The 16932-nt window shown below is 37.3% G+C and overlaps 1 protein-coding gene across 4 annotated transcripts in view; it reads left to right on the top strand.

Moving 5' to 3' along the window:
• ERG (ETS transcription factor ERG) overlaps positions 1 to 16932 on the top strand; it is a 108498-nt gene that overhangs the window by 42078 nt on the left and 49488 nt on the right. The window contains exon 1 of one of the 4 annotated variants that reach the window (XM_042810699.1): positions 4101 to 4234. The exons of 2 other annotated variants lie outside the window; for them this stretch is intronic. In XM_042810699.1, coding sequence (XP_042666633.1) covers positions 4217 to 4234 — 18 coding nt within the window. In that variant the 5' untranslated portion in view covers positions 4101 to 4216. Of the gene's footprint in view, positions 1 to 4100; positions 4235 to 4292; positions 4519 to 16932 lie in introns of those variants that run through there. One more of the 4 variants, XM_042810701.1, reaches the window with a different exon arrangement.

The raw sequence follows: 16932 nt of genomic DNA, 5'->3' as shown, positions 1-16932 counted from the left end.
TCCTCTCCTCTCCTCTCCTCTCCTCTCCTCTCCTCTCCTCTCCTCTTGGCTTTTGTGAGGATGTTAGAGTCACCTCTATCCTCTTGGTCAACCAGGCTCAGGAGCCACATTCTTGGTTTACCTCCCAGATAGCAAGATGGATTGCAGAGCTGTCCACACAGGGAATGATGTGATATATTTCCTACTCTAGTAGATAGGATATAAAAAACAAACAAACAAACAAACAAACAAAAAACAATCAACAAAACGAGGATAGATTGTTTTAAAAGTTAATAAGATTGTTTCTAATGGTATGATAAATGATTTCTTCTGAAATATTTTCTTGTCTTTTAGGTGAGTGCACACATACTGGACATACTTCTTGTACTAGTGCTAAAGGCTGTAACAAACACAGCAGCTTGTTCCAGCAGTTGTAAATTTTCTCTGGAAATTTATCTCTTTTTAGCACCTAGTCAAATCATTTATTTTGCATGGTGAGATCAAATCTATCTTTTGTCTCCAGTGTAGAAACACTTATCTTTATAAATGGAGCTCTTTAATCCTGAAGGTCGAAGGCACTTAAAGCAGTGTTTAAGCCTGTCTGTATCTTTGAAAGAACTAAAGCACAGCTGTAACTTTAAAGCATGTTTAAAAATCCCGTTTTGATCAAATAGCATAAGCACATATGTAGTGCCAAGCAGATAAGGTATTGTTTTGCTGTTCTGTGGTTTCTAGATGCAAGCTTGAATGTAAAAGAAAATTTCATCAGAAAGTAGCCCAGAGAAATTGGGGCAAAAAGCTTGAGAGCAAAGTTATGGAGGGAAGCAGTGTTATGTGGCTTATGTGGCTTTTTGTACTCTTTGATACTTTTTGTATTATTGTGTTTTCATTCAGTCTGTTGACAAAGACACATTTTTTCAAAGTCACACAACATTATTTCAGACAATAGCATGTAGTTGCCTAACATAACAAAAGCATATTTTCTTTCTAGTTAGCCTTAACAAAATGCAGAAAAGAGAAAAATAATGGAAGTGTTTATATTATTTTTCTGTTTTAACTGAATGATGGTGATTTGATTTTGCTATTCTTACAATACGAAGGCTTTGCCTTGCAATTGGATTGACATTAAGTGTAAGCCCTCAGAAATCTGCCTGTGGGTATTAGCATGAAAGTCAAATAAACTTCATTGAATTCTTTGGCATAGAATGTATGCCAGTTTGAAATGGCAAAATCCTTACTGGGCTGTAGGCTCTGTAAAACTCATGTAATGAGAATAACAGAGCTCAGCAGAGTCTGATATTGCCTGCCGTATGCTTCCAAAAGCCCTACAGAAATCAACAGGAGGTTTGTCTATATGGAGACAGGATGGAGAAGAATCATTACTAAATCTTGCTTGTGAATGAATTTGGTAAATCCCACCCACTGGAGGGATGGATACTTCAAGGATATGATTAAGAAAAAAAAAATATATATATATATATATGTATATATATGTATATATATGTATATATATATACATACTTACACTCTAGTTAAACCCCAGATATATATATATATATGAGATATATATATCAGGGGTTTAGCTAGAGTGTAAGTCACCCAACTGAAACATTATACAACTCTCTGAAATTTCAAGAAAAAGGCTCTAATCTTTTGGCTGCCTTACTCATTGTTTGGAGATGAAAAGGGAGGAAATCAACATCCCCATGAAATACAATTACTGTAAATTGTTTTCTTTTTTGCTATTCATAATGAAAATAGGAAAGTTACCAGAAGTTACTGACTAAATCAATGGATGAAGGCCTCAAGAAGATAGTCAGCAGTGCAACTCCGGATTTTTATATGAATAACTCATAAAGAATAGAAATTATTCACAGTGGTGCTGTGAATTGCTCTGAGTGGACCAAAAGTCACCTTTGCAATGGAGGAAACCAGAACTCATTAAAGTAAACATTAAAATCATGCTAAACTTTTACAGCAGATTGATCCTTTGATATCTCAGGACTGAGAGTGGGGAGTAAAAGTAAAAGACACTGCCTCCATTTTCTCTGTATCAAGAGGATGCTAGGTTAGATGTCAGGAGGAAATTCTTTCCTTGGAAGGTGGTGAGGCACTGGCACAGCTGCCCAGAGAAGCTGTGGTGCCCCATCCCTGGAGGCGCTCAAGGCCAGGTTAGATGGGACCCTGGGCAGCCTGAGCTGGTGGGGGGCAGCCCTGCCCACAGCAAGGGTTGAGATGGCATGGGCTTTAGCCCAAGCCATTCTACAAGTCTCCAATTCTGTGCTGGATGCTTCCTCAGCCCCTTGGGCTGGCTGGGGAGGCCTCAAGACTTCAAATCTTGTGAGGCAGGTGGAGATGAGCTGGGATAGAGGCTCAGCTGTGTGACACACTGCCAAGACTAAAATAAGGACTTCCCACAAGGACCTCTTCCAGATCCTAGTTGCTTCAGTCCTGTGTTGCTCAGTAATAGAAGCACAACAGCTGGGTCCTGGGATTGCCTGCTATGTGGTCCCCATGGGGCCATTCCCATCAGCAAGGGTGGATGGAAGAGCTTCCCCTCTATTCTGCCTCACTTGAGGTGGAGCAGCACCTGCACGGTCAAGGCCCAAGGGCCAGAGTTTGGGAGTTCACCTACAACAGGTGCTGCTCTGGAGGAACATCTTTGGGTCAGCATGGGAGGAAAAGATTGACCTGGGGCTCGTGCTACTACCATTGTCAGTGCGTTACATTTGGAAAAAGTTCATTCCAAATATCACAGTCATGGCCAGGTACAGAAAAATGCTCTTATTTCCATTTCTTTTCCCAAGGAGCAGGAGAGGAAGGCACTGGGAGAGGATGAGGTTGCCAGCCTCTACTAAATGATGCCATTAAAGGTTGTCACTATTTTTTACTATTTTTTGACCACAACAGGGTTCCTGGGCAGAGAGCACATGCCTGCTATAGTGGGAATTTTATACACCAGGCTGTGGTGCTGTCAAACAACATGTCTGATGTTCTGATGTTGTTACAGCAAGTATTGAGAAATCAGAAGCTGGTTGCAGTCAGACAGGCTTTAAAAACTGCTAGATTATTGAAGAAGTAATACATTCTTACTTTTTAAATTTTTTTTAATTTTTTTTCTTTTTTTTTTTTCAGTTTTAGAGAGTTCTATTCTCAAAATTTTATCATCCAAAATGTTGCAAGGTTTACAAGAGTGAGAGAGAATTATGCCAGAGCTGGGTCTTTGAATGGCATCTAATACCATGAAAACACTTTTCCTTTCTCATTCCTAACCTCTTTCTTTTTGTTTTAAGAGCTCAGCACTCCTAAGCAAGGGCATAGGACAGGGATGATGTGTTATTTGCACAGCTGCGAATTTTGGGGTGCCCTGTGTATGCCAAGTTCTGTCTAAGGACAAATAATTATGAAACACAGTATAAAATGTTACTATCACGCTCAAACCAGGAAGGGAATTGACAGTGAAACCATCTCATTTTCGAGCAGGAAAAGCTATAAACTAACAAACGGAAGAGTGTGAAAAATTTAAGGAATTCAGACATTTGCTTTAGAAATGCATGTTTTTCTGTGACTTCCTTTCCTTGGTGAGAAAGAGGTATCAAAAAGAAATTGTTGTTGCCAATCTCTTGCTTCTTCTCTAAGAACAAAGGTGCTAAACCTGATAGGCTGGAAAGCATCCGTAGCCCAAGAACCTAACTATGAGGTTAATGGACAAATATAGATGCAGTGTAAGCTGGCCAGGCTGCTTTAACATATTTGGAGATACACCCACTTACACGCAGTCAGGCTGCGGCCCTGAATCAGCAATTCCCCAGTGAGCAGACTGCATGAAACCAATGCCGAACGTGGCCCATTTCATCTGACATCTGCATCCTGCCTTGGAGCAACATGTCGCACTTACTGCACATCAGATCACACCTGCCCAGGCAGTCACAGGCAGTGGACTTTTTTTGTTAGAAAAAAAAAAAAAAAAAAAAAAAAAAAAGATTTTTAGTCACATATCATCAAGAAAAACAACATTGTTTTAGGACTCTTATCTCTTCACTCCCAAATATCCTGTTTCTTCGAGCTGCAGTGGCCAGGACCAATAGAAACCTCTTCCTGCCATTGGCTGACTTCATTTCCCAGAGTTAGCACAATCTCATCCGCTCTAAACAACCTCATCAAAACTTCTTTCTGGTCAGAGCGAAGCAATAATTATTATTAGCAATTATTAGCGATCAATAATCTTGATCACATTATGGCAAGCACTATTAAGGTAAGAAAGGGGTACCTTTTTCATTGGAATTTTTTTCAGTAGCGTTTTCTTTGGTTTCCTTTATCAACCTAGATAAGTTAGAATTGGGCAACACCCCCACTGCCACAATAGAGGACAACAAGATTTCCTTTGTACTGCCTAGTAAATTTCCTTTTTCCTACTCCAACCATCCGCAAGGCTTAAAAACTTCAAACTCGGAAAAAAAATTGGGTTTTTTAAATTCACTGTTCAGTGCTGTGGATTGCATATGCGAAGCCCTTTTATGAGAGCTTCTGAAATTTCTTGTAGGTACCATTCTGACAACTTGGATGTGTTTGCAGACTGACAGAAGGGGAGAGGGTGTGTGCTGAAAGGCAAAAAAGGGTTCCTAAGAGTGCTAGACTTTTGGATACTTTAAAATGTTTCTCTTGTTGATGGGGACACAAATACTAGCAAATGGGAACCAGAGGCACCAGCTCTTCTTTCCGTGTCCTGCAGATGTGCTTTTCTAGAAACTCTAGCCTGGTACTATGGACTTTTCGTAAGGTTATTTTAATGGTGATGTTAAGATCTCATGGGCGTGTTCTTTTTCTCTTAAATTTTCAGATAATAAAATTCTTATGTTGACTTATAAATTTCTCTCGGTGCATGTTTTACGTGTTTGGTTTTCTGCTTGTTTGTTTAATTTTGATTTTTGGGAATAGCTTTGTTGAGTTTTTCAGGTTGTATCACTTAGAAAGTGGATTCAATCTATCCGTCTATCGAGTTTTTGCTTTTCTCTGTGTCGCAGTAGATGTCAGTTACATCTATTACATCTAATAACTATGATTAACCGCAAAATTCTAACTGTAACTAAATGTTTTGTGATAATGAAACTAATTTTGTGTAAAGAGCAAAAGAGATTGCGAGGTACAGTGAGGGCAGCAGCATTGCATTATCAAATTCAGAGTCAAAGTATTTGTTTTCTTCATGGTATCGTCTATTTTCGTACTTTTCTAATAATGCCAGAGTTTTTGTGAGAGATACAAAGTAGTGATGGTGCTGGTTATAGGTAAGCAGAGCTGCAGTTAGATTTCTTGGTAATTTCTGCCTAGCTGTTGGTATTTAAAGATCACTGAATGCTTTTTGTTATAGTTATCAAAATCTGAAAGTCTTACCTGATGACAGCGTGGTTAAGAAGTACAATGAGACTTCTCTTTTTCCAATCACTGATGCTTTGGAGAGGCTATCTGTAGATCTGAATCTGCTTTGCACTGCTGACCAGTATCTGTTACATGCAATGGTGCTTCTGAACCGGCTGAATTCCCTTTGGTTTTGTTGCACTTTTCAGAGTGCATTTTCAGACATGAGAGGATCAGGCTCTCTTTGAAATCTTGAGGCTCAGGAGGCAAGTTTTGCATTGCTGAGAGAAAGGGGTATGTGCTGAGATAGTTATGTGGTTTTTGGTGTTTATTAAACAGAGTGCGCTCTTGATGCTGATGGGAAAATTTTCTTCAAAACTGATAGTACAGTGAGATTAGATGTTATATATGCTTTGAAGAGCTTTTATTATTTATCTGTGGTCACTTTTTCTATGATTACTTTATAATAGGGTAAGTGGTCGTGAAGAATATCTCATCCTTACTATTTCACCTCCACCTAATGCTTAGAGTGATGAGAAGATGCCATATGCAGCTGTATGTTGTGCAGCTTGTTAGTGCAATGCAGGCAGCAAAGCCTCCTGAATGGGAAAATGCATGTTTTTGTCTCCTCGTCTGAGAATGCAAGCCCTGCAGAGTGAAATCTACACCCCAGAACGCTGTGGATTTTAGCACTTAAGAGGTAGGGAAGGGCTTATATTCTGAAGCAAGGATTTTATTTATGATTGTAAAATGTAAAATTACTGGACAGAAATGACAGGTGCTTTGTACTCTAGGTGCAGGAAACATACTCTGACATGAGGCTAAGCCAGTCCAAAGAGATTCAATTCCTCTTCTATGCTGAGTACATGAAGAAATTATTTGACTGAGAAGTTTCTGAAATAAAGAAATTCCATTCAGAGGCCGAAAGGGCACTTGTGCTTGTGCTAAGTATTTTGTAATGCGATTCAGTGATGTTTTTTGCCATTTCAAAATAATGGCCCATGCTGCCTGCCATGTCAGCAGCACCAGGCTGTGGCCAGGGGAGGTAGAAAGCCTTCTGTGGGAGTTCTGTGAGGAAGCTTGCTTTCCTCTTTAGGGAAGCTGTGGAATCATTCATTGTGAAAAGAAAACTGGGCTGCGGTTGTTCATAACCAGCTAGAAATTGCTCTCGACATATACACGTGCAAAGTTGACCTGCCAGCAGAACAGTTTGATTCATCCTCCTGTCACAAACCTGCAGCCAGACCTGCAGGACTCATGAGAAATTGGACTGGCTTAATAGGGGCTTTCCCAGGAGATGCACCTCTCCTCATCCCCCAGCCTCTTCTGCTGCTTGTCTTTCCTGGAGTTGAGATTTCTAATACATTCACTTCCGTCTGTCTGCTACATTTAATTTAATCACTGTGATGCTTTTTTTGGCATTCAAAGGCTAAAATGCTTTTTCAAGTGGGGGAGGTCTCCCAGCCGTGAGGATTTCAGTGCCGATGTGACATGAACTCTTCTGGCACCTGGCAGATACGTGCAGAAGCACAGTTATGCATAGCCCTGAAGCTGAAGGCTGTCGAATCAACACAATGCTGCTAATTATAAGCATCCCGCTTGTTACAGTAAATACCATGTTAGAAAATATCAAGGACTTCTGAATAAGGCATATCTTTTTTTTTCTTTTTTTTTTTTTTTTTTTTTTTTTTTTTTTTTTTTTTTCTTTTTCTAGACTTGAGCAGAAGTAAAAATATCTATCCTGAAGGTCATTTCATGTTGTTTTGTTTTGTTTTTTTAATATTTTTTTTCCTATTTTTTTTCCCATTATCCCATAGTGAAGGAAAGAACATGAAAGAACATGATGAAGAAAAATACAACTGGAATCATAATTTCTTGCCATGTACCAAATCTTGTTAAATTTCTTTGCCTTGCACTAATTCTTATAAAAACTGTTCAGTAAATTATCATGACTTTGCAATAACCTATTGATTACACTTGTGGATATTTCTTTTATTCTAATTTAATTATAAATATGTGAATGTTCCCTTTCCATTAGGAATTTCTAATGTAGTGCTTGCATGGAAGCTATGACTCCTGGGAGAAAAAAAAAATCTGTATATTTGATAAAGGACAGGAGAATCATCATTGTGACTTCAGAGACCTGAGAATATATGGATGTATTTGTACAGTTTGTATTGTTGTATGGATGTATGAATGATTAAAGCAGTATATATCTATATCTATCTATATATACATATATAGTGGCAAGATAATTTGTGAGAAATATTACAAAAAATTTAAGTTAGTCTGTGTTTCTTTCTATAGCATTTTTCTCTCATATTCTTACAGAAAATTTAAATACTCTCGTATATTTCTACATCCAAGGAAAACTACAGTCAGTTAAAAAAAAATCTGTTCTTGGCATATTTGAGTCTGTTTAGAGATCTGCATCTGCACTGAGGCCAGTAGAACTAATACAGAAATCTGTACTTCTGCTCCTTGCATAAAATTAATTAAGTAATTCATTAGTTGAAGATTGTTCTGGGTTTTTTTTTTGTTTGTTTTTTTTTGTTTGCTTGTTTGTTTAGTGTGTGTGTGTGTGGGGGGGGGGTCATTATTCAGTTAGCAAATGATTCACTTAAAACCTGAAAATTGGTTTTGGTGTGACAACACAACTTTCTTAAAGTCAAGTGCACACCTAAGAGCTACGGTGAATCTGAAATAAGAGCAGAGTGCCTTAAGTCATTTAAACTGATCTTGCTTTATTCAAAGTTTCCACCAATTTCAAGAAGTTCGTAGAATCAGAGAATCATTAAGTGTGGAAAAGACCAGCAAGATCATCTAATCCAACTATCTGTATTTCACTGCAATAAAGACAGTAGAATCAGACCTATACTAATTTCCAGGTAAAACATTATTTCTGACTCAAATAAAGAATTTCAGTTAAGAAAAAGACATAAAAGAACAAAAAAACAAACAAACAAACAAACAGAAAAACAACCAACAAAAAAGATATTTTGAGGATATTTTCTTTTGCTCTTAATCATAAGTCATTTAACTTGAGCCGATTTGTGGCTGCATATGCCAAAACTAACTCCAGAATAAGGATCTTGCTTTCCAGAAGTAAGTCCCCAGGCAAGGAACAACAGCTGGAAAATGCGTATGTTTGACTGCCTGGGTTGGTTTGTTTACTTGTTTTTTCTTAACAAGAACTATATTATCTCTTAACAAAATGTTTTTCAGCAAGATCCATGAGTTACAAAAGGCCTTTCAGAAATAACATTTAAAGAATCAAGTGTTCTTGGAGAATGATTTGCTGAAAGATAAATAGAGAAGTATTTTTAACAAGTGTCCGTGCCAAAAGAAGATATTTATTTTCCAAGTGACAGTTTGTAATCCAGTAAAAATATATAATGTTGTTCCCTTGCAAGGAAGTAGATTTCTTAATGCAATTTTCTACAGCAAGCCAGCAGAATTATTTTGAAAATCAATAAAGCAGAGAAAAGAAAACAAAAATTGAATGTGTATTACTTGTGTTACCAATTTAAAGAAAGTTGATGGGATTTAGTAGGATGTATCACATGCAGTGATAAGTCAGTCAAGTCAGTAAAAAACTTTGCATTGACTTTAACATGACTTCTATCAAATTTACCATTAACTAGTTAAAAAATAATTTCCTTTGTTGGATAATTACACAGTAGAGAAATATCAGCATTTTTTCATGTCAGTTGTGAAAAGTCTGGAGTCAGACCAAATGAGCATGCGTTCTGTTTGTCATCCTGCTGTCCTTAATATACGTTTGTGTATTATGGAACAAATATTGCCTGTGTTCAAAACACAGACAAAAATACAGAAACTCTGAAGTGCTTATATGAAAAAAGAATCAATCCTTTCCTTAAAGGATGTATGTTTGCAGGGTTTATTTTAATGTTGCAACCAAGCCTGCCTGAGGTTGGATAGTAGTTTTCTAGTCGTTCCTTGACTCTCCTAAAATCACCTACCTTTTAAAAGGGTGACTATGTAAACAAGTCATCACAGTGAACAGAGAGAGAAGTTGTTTCAGGAAATCTGTTTCCAATCTGAATCTGTATCAGGATTGGAAACCTGTATTACAAGGAAGCTCTCTCTCTCCCTGTTCATGCATCCTTATGTATACAGCTGCTCATTTTTACTACACAGTCATCCTATTAGAACCTTTAGACACTGGTTAATAGCTGGTAAATACTGATTAATAACCAGTAAATATTGGTAATGTTTGTGGTTTCTTGTTTTTTGTTTTTTTGTTGTTTTTTTTTTTTTAATAATACAGTATTAAGATCAGTGTTTACTACCATTAGTAACTATTCTTTACAAATATTATTTGTTTCAAAGTAAAATTAATTAAATGAAAATAACATCATAAATATCATTGAACTTCAAATAATTAAAAAGAATGAATAAGAACAGCTGAAGGAGACTTCAAATGATCATCCAACAGGCTGCCCACGGAGTTGGTGGATTCACCATCTCTGGAGGTGTTCAAGAGCCGTGTGGATGTGGCACTGAGGGACATCATCAGTGGGCATGGTGGAGATGGGCTGATAGTTAGACTAGATCTTCAACCATAATGATTCTGTGTTACTATGTAGAATGAACCAGACAAATGATCTTTCAAACATATTTTGGAAATGAATGAATGAAAGGAAGGCATGGGATGCAGTGTCTCGCTTCACTTACAGCCTGTGTTTATTTGGGATGTACACTGCAACCCATGGGTAGGAAGTGGTGTCACTAGGCTGGTGTTAACCCCTTCACACTAGGAAAAGATCCAACTTGCTGAGTGAAACATGTGGCCTGGTTATGCAGTGCTTGATAGATGGTAAGGAAATACAACAACAAATTACAAAGACTGGGTATATGGAAATACCTGAAGGAAGAGGTAGTGAGTGACTTATTTATGGCAAGTGGCCAAGCTCTTTAAAACTACCTGACTTAAGAGAGATCAGAGAGCATGAAATAGTGCTCTAACTGGGAAAAGCTTCAGGCATTTGGGCTTGCACTCCTCTTCCTTAGCTGCTAAAGGCTGTGCTCACACTTGGACAGAGAAATGCTTTGTGTGACAAATCCCTAATTACATCTTTGCGGCAAGAAACAAGTGGCAGCATATAAATTCTGGACAGAAGATTTTGCATAACATCAGTGCTAGCCCATAAGATTTTTTTAAACCTCATTCTTTAGAGCTGAAAAACATCTTTTTTTAGACTATGTGTTTATTATCTTGATAAACAGTAAAATGCTGCCACAGCAATTACCTTGATGATAAAGAGTCTGTAGACAGATACTTCCTGCATTCATTTCCTGCCAAGATAAGTTGCCAAAATCAGGGACTACCAATACAGGAAATGCTTTCAATAGGAACTTCCTATCTGTTAATATGTAATTCACTGAGAAGATCTAAGCCCTTCTCGCTTGATATAAAGGTAATATTTCACCTGTTGCTGTTTAAACATTTAAGCCACATTACAACAGATCAGTTTGTGTAAAAATTTAGGACCAATGCTTTTACACTGAACTATTAAATGTATTTATGTATATACATTCCATTCAATGGTATAAAAGATGGCCCTGCATTTACCACCTGTAAATTGAGGTGGTTCAACATACACTGTCATTCTGTCAGGCTAAGAGCAAGAAGCCTTTCCCTGTCTTCGTGCTCGTTGCTTGCATCCTTTCCCTATTTGTATGCATGATCAAATAAAATTTATGTTTTACTAATGCTTGGGGTGTACTTCTCCAAAAAATAGCGTGTTCTGAGTATATTAAAGAGTCATCGCTTGCAATCTACAGACATATATATTTAATTAAAATAACTGAAATGGAAATTTTGCCACACTCTACACAGAAATAAAACCATGGCTAGGCTGTACATTTGAACTTCTGGTAAGAAAAGGAGAAACCTGGAACAAAAGAAAAGCAAACAATGCCAGAAAACCTCCACAGCTAACTGTAACATCAAGGTAATTGCTTTTGGGCACACGAATAGAATGAATGAGGATTTTGGAAACCTTGAGTGAAATTGGCCAAAATGAAGTCCAAATTATTTGGCCAGTGGCTTGACTGGGGCCAGGCTTTCACCCAAGTTATTCATGACCTCAGCCCAAATATTATGCATTGTTCTGCCAATGACTCTTTGTGGAGTCATGCCAAGTTTCTGCCACTGTGTCTGAGATCAGTATCTTGGCCTTTCCCTATAGAGCTGAGAAGTGCTTTGCTGTTGTGGCTTTGGATATATCATGCCTTTTCATCTTTGAAGAATAGACAAACATTCAGTTATCCCCTTAAATTAGTATGGGAGGGACAGATATTTAGCTTTGCGTTGTGATCTAAATGACTGGCAATCAGAGTGAATTTACAAACTCTTTCAAAGAACACTGTGAAGATGTTGCTTGGAATACTGGCTTTTGGACATGAGAGCTGGTCCTGTTTGGTCCTGACCCAAAAGCCTGTTTTCCTGAAAATGGGTTCTTCTGTTTGAACCTGGTGTTGATAAGCAACTCCTACGAGGCCATGGGTGAAGAAGCCCTAGGAAGTTGCCCCTTGACTTTAGGTTCACAGCAGTGCTGGGGAAGTACATGTTCCATCCTGAAAGGAATGTCCCTAGTACATGATTAGCCAGCTCTTATCTACTTGCATACATTTTTATTATTGTTAGTCTTTGGCGTATTCACATCAGCTTCCCTCATGCATAAGGTATTCCCATGGAAAGTTCTCATTTTTTTTACTAATCAAATCAACTCACTAATGTAATAGCCAGACACATTTTTTGCATGGTTTCCATGCAGCCATTACCTTGTAAAAAATTTTCCTGTGATTTGTCATCAAGGCGCAGTTGCATGTACCGTTTTCATGGAATTCAGAATCTGATTGTTTAGTCTACATAAAGGGGGAAAGAAGAGGGGGATCCTGTGCCTTTAATGTTGTTTATAACGGTTGGACAGAGCTTGTCAGGTGAAGGTTAATTGCTCTCCAGTTAAAGCAGTTCTCTGCACAGATGGGTTATCAGGACTGAACACTCGTTACAAGATTAATCTCATTTCCGACAAGACTTCCCTTTCCTTCAACTGATTTTTGCTCAGCCATTGGACCTCTCACCAGCCGTTAAAAGCAGGGTGGGTTACCTCTGGGATATTAATGCTTGTGTGCAGTGAAACAATACAAAGTGTGTGTCATATCGGTAGGGAACATCTTTAGGAGACAGCACATTTCAGTGCTGTTCTGAAGGTCGAGATTCATAAACAACAGAAACAATCAGGAACATTTATTTATCGCACTTAATGAACACAAATTCCAGCTGAATCATCTGTAGCCTTCCTTTTTCATGTCTGCTCTACTCTAAATGTGACATTTTTTAAGTTCCAAAACTCTGTTCTTGTTGAAAGGTTAGTCAACAAAATAGAGATGTGGAAATGTGAGATATGGAGCCCAAGTCTATCTATGCTTATGTCTGGTCAATTAACTGATAGATGCAGTCACTTCAGTTAATGCTTGTTTCAGCAGGAGGAAATTTAACATGGTACCCACTTGAAGAAATTCAAACTTCATGTTTTGTTGTAGTTGTTGTTGTTGAACTCTACATCAAACCTTTTGAATTTTCACTTTTCCCTAAGCTGAAGTAAACTGGAACTGGACCCACTACATTCAATGGGCTGCAGAAGCGTGAGATGGATGTAAAGTGAATATAAATGTTCTTAATAAAATATTGCCTTTTTAACCAAACATGCAGCAGGTCTGCCAATCCAAGGGTGTCCTGAGCAATTGGGTGGAGTATGTTCAAGGAGGCTATGGTATGAACACAAGTGTATCACTAGAGTGTTGAGTCTATTTTCAGGAGTTCTGATACAACCAAAATAACACAACTTGGCAAAAGTATCTGACTGCCAAGTTTCTTCCATGCTGATTTAGTCAGTAAATTCCAAAACACTAAACAAGTACTCAAGGCAACAAACAGGGTAGTTCTTATGTTTCCTCCTGTTCTGGCTTAGGATCAGCACAGTCCTATCTGTTTAAGGCACAGAGTCTCTCCCACTGATTTCACTAAGCTTTGGATTAGGCTCTGTAAAGGGTCACAGGCAGCACAGCATTCATCTGTAATGGTCATTATAGATGTGAACCATTAGACAATATAAATGCATGCCAAACTGAAAGCATTGGAGCTATTCCAGATATGTTTTAGATTAAAAACATGCCTACCTGCTTCATCATCCAGGGCTCTGCAATGGAGATGTGATGGACCCCACTTACTTTTTACTGAACAAATTAGATGGGACATTAGGACAGAGGTGTTTGCAGCATGTACAGTCAGAGAGGTTAAATACTAATGAGCCTTAAGTACAAGGAGACATCAAAAGATTATGTTATTTCTTCCATTCTAGAGTCAATATACATAAGTAACTCTGACTGTAGTGTATCCTATTTATATCATATTTCCATGGAAACTAGGACAGATACAAAGAGCACAATGTCACAATTTAGTAGAGCAAATTCAATTTTTTCAGCATAATCATCATCATTAGTCAATTCACATGGATCAGCTGACTGAGATGCTCATCATTTCATGGTGTGAAAGCTGTTCATGTTTGTCCAGAATGTGGCTTGCCTTTCACATCGTTGTTACCACTGTTGAAATGCATCATTCACCACCTCACTGTGCTCATATCCACTCCTTGGTCCCCAGTACAATTCAGTAAGAGCCAATTAATGTCTGTGGGTGCCTTTTTCTCTGCATGGAGGAATTTAGTGATACACCTTTGCTTCATATGCACTTCTATGTCTACCATCTCTTTTTCAGACTGCTCCTCTGCTGCTATCTGTCACATGGCAACAAAATGGAATAGGATACTGGCAGGAAGGTTCAGTCTCTACTGCCATATCTCTGACATAATGGGCCAACATGATAAAATAGGAAGCATTGCTTTTGGAGCAATTCTTGTGTATAAAGATAGTTCTTTGGTCATAAAAGTTACATTCTATCTTTAAAAATGACAATTGCTTAAATATTTTAGTCATAAAAGTAGTCTAATGACTACGAGATTAAAAATAATTTTTCCCTTGATTTAGAATTCACAGGTTTTAAGGAAATGTACTCAGTGCAGTTATAGAACTGAAATGAATGGTAGACAGGAATTTAACCTCTGGTGATCAGCTTTAGAATCTGTTTGTATGCAGAGCCAAAGAAAATCAAGTGGATTCTATTACTGGTTCAAATAAGATAGGAAAAGTACTTAGTAAATCTTGACAATCCCAATGGCTTCTTTCTGCTGGAGCATGCAAGTTTAGTAAAACGTTTTTAAATAAACCAAGTTGAAATTTTCCTAAAAAGGTCCTATGGGTTAGGTTGTTAAATCTCTGCTTAGACCCTGTAATAAGGCTCTCCATTTTGCAAGGTTGTGAACAACTGAAGAGTTCCCAGTACTTCTGATTTTGTAGAAGCATACAAAATCATTGGATGGATTTTTGAAGGTGAAATGCTTCCTCATGATTTAAAAGTGTCCTTGTGCCAGTTTTGGTTACCTGTGTGGGGAAAACAAACAACAATACCTATTTAATCAAGTTAAATTAATTAACATACTTACTTACTGTAAGTAAAAAAAGGAAAAATTGGAAGTGTTGATAACTTCTTTCCTAGAAAAAGACTTTGGTTACTAAAATATTGTAATTGAAAAGCTAAAAAAAGAGCTTCACACGAGATGAATTTAGACAGAGGCATTGCTGTACTCTTCTTCCTCTTACCTTACTCCCAACCTGTAAACTTTAACAGTTGAAAGGAAACAAAGCTGAGGTTCTCCAAATCCTCTCCTGTATTTTCCTTCCTACCTTTACTATGCTGAAATGGAGGCTGTTTTTATCTTGCAGGTTAATAACTCTTGTTCATGTTAAACTCTTCAGAACTTTCATTTGATGATTTTACATTAGATTTTTATTTGCATAAATATCAGTGACATTATTTCAGATTAAAAAATGCCACTAACACAATGAATATTGAGGATTTAACAACTACAATTACTTTTTAAAATGTATTTGAATACCTGTTTGATAAAATATTTGAAAATATTTTGAAGTATAGCATGATCTTTACAATTATGTGTAAACTTTTGAACTTCAAGTAATTCTGAATGGATTCTTTCTCTATAACGGTGCCAAGTCCTTTCCAATTAGCATGAATGTTATGTCCGAGCTGTCCTCATATTCACTTATTTTTCCCACCTGCATCACATACTGGATCTGATCTTTTAGAATACAAACTAGAGCAAATTCAATCCCAAGTGTATTTCTCTTCTGATTCTTCATAGGCTTCATGGTTTTCCTCTTTCCTAGAGGTTTTGTTTGGCCTTGACCTCTGTGAGTCTTAGCTGCCTCTCAGAGGATGCAACTCTTGCCAACTCTCACAATTTTTTTCAGGAGTCTTGTGATACATAGTGGTTTTCTTAAAGTCCAGTTTCTTATGCTTGAAGAACTCAGTTTCCATTTCCATTTACAAAAGACTCTTTGGTACTAAAGATTCTACCCTAAGGGCTTGATCCAAAGTACATTACTTTTAAATACTCCACATTTCTGGATCCTGACTTAAAAAACTTCAAATGCTTTTGTGTGACAGAGCTGAACTCAACACAGAGCAGGGACCCTGCAGAAGAACTGCATGCACCATTTAGATAATTCTTACCTGTTTTTAAGAGGGCTATACATACTGTTTCTACCACATAGGTGTTGTCCTGGACTTGTGAGCAAAAGTAGATCTCAAGAAAAGCAAGAACCTTGCTTAAGATTTGAATGCAGATGAACTCTCGCTAACCTGGGATTTTATGGTGCACTTCTTAATTAAAAAAGTAATGAGCAGAACACATTTCTTATCATGTTTCTAGTTTCTAAACTAGTATCCAGATGGATTCTTACCATCACATGTCCAGTACTAAGTCTTACTCCTGAAACTGTAATTACATAAAACTGAAAGTTCAACCTATTAGATAAATATATTTTCTGTATTATAATTGATAAAGCCTTCAGCTGTTTTATTTTTTAAACCAGAAAATACCTAATGTTCATAATATCACAGGTAGATATAATGCATCTCTCTATATTAGTGACAGTTTTCCCTCCACATATTTGAATTTATGGAACTTGAAGGCTTTTGTGTGACACTGGAGAGGACTGATTAAAGGGGCTGGTAAATTGCTTGAGAATGGTCATAATGAGGTGGGGTGCCTGTGAAACCAGGGGCTTTGTTTTCCTATTCTTTCTGACTGCTCTGCTGTTCTGTTCATTTGTGAAAAGAGGAGGACTCCAAGAAATACATAAGGTTCAATAAGACCAGAGAAAACATTGCAAAAGGTTCTATACGAAAGTTTAAATGTGGAAGTTGAGAGCAGTGATACACAATGTTTAAGTTAAGGTAACAGTAAGGAATTTACATCAGCTTAAATTCATGACACCTCATGGAATAGTGTATGTTATGTTTTTCACCTTTTGATCTGCTTTTAAACTTCATTATTCACATTTTAAAGAGCTTTTCTTGTTCTCAAACCATCGTGCTACTTTTTTATTTTTATTTTTATTTTTATTTTTATTTTTATTTTTATTTTT

This window comes from Centrocercus urophasianus, unplaced genomic scaffold, assembly GCF_019232065.1.
Source record: "Centrocercus urophasianus isolate 14NV4802_14NV808 unplaced genomic scaffold, USGS_Curo_1.0 seq_12, whole genome shotgun sequence".
In the NCBI taxonomy this organism is placed as follows: domain Eukaryota; kingdom Metazoa; phylum Chordata; class Aves; order Galliformes; family Phasianidae; genus Centrocercus; species Centrocercus urophasianus.
This window is presented reverse-complemented; position numbering and strand designations above follow the sequence as displayed.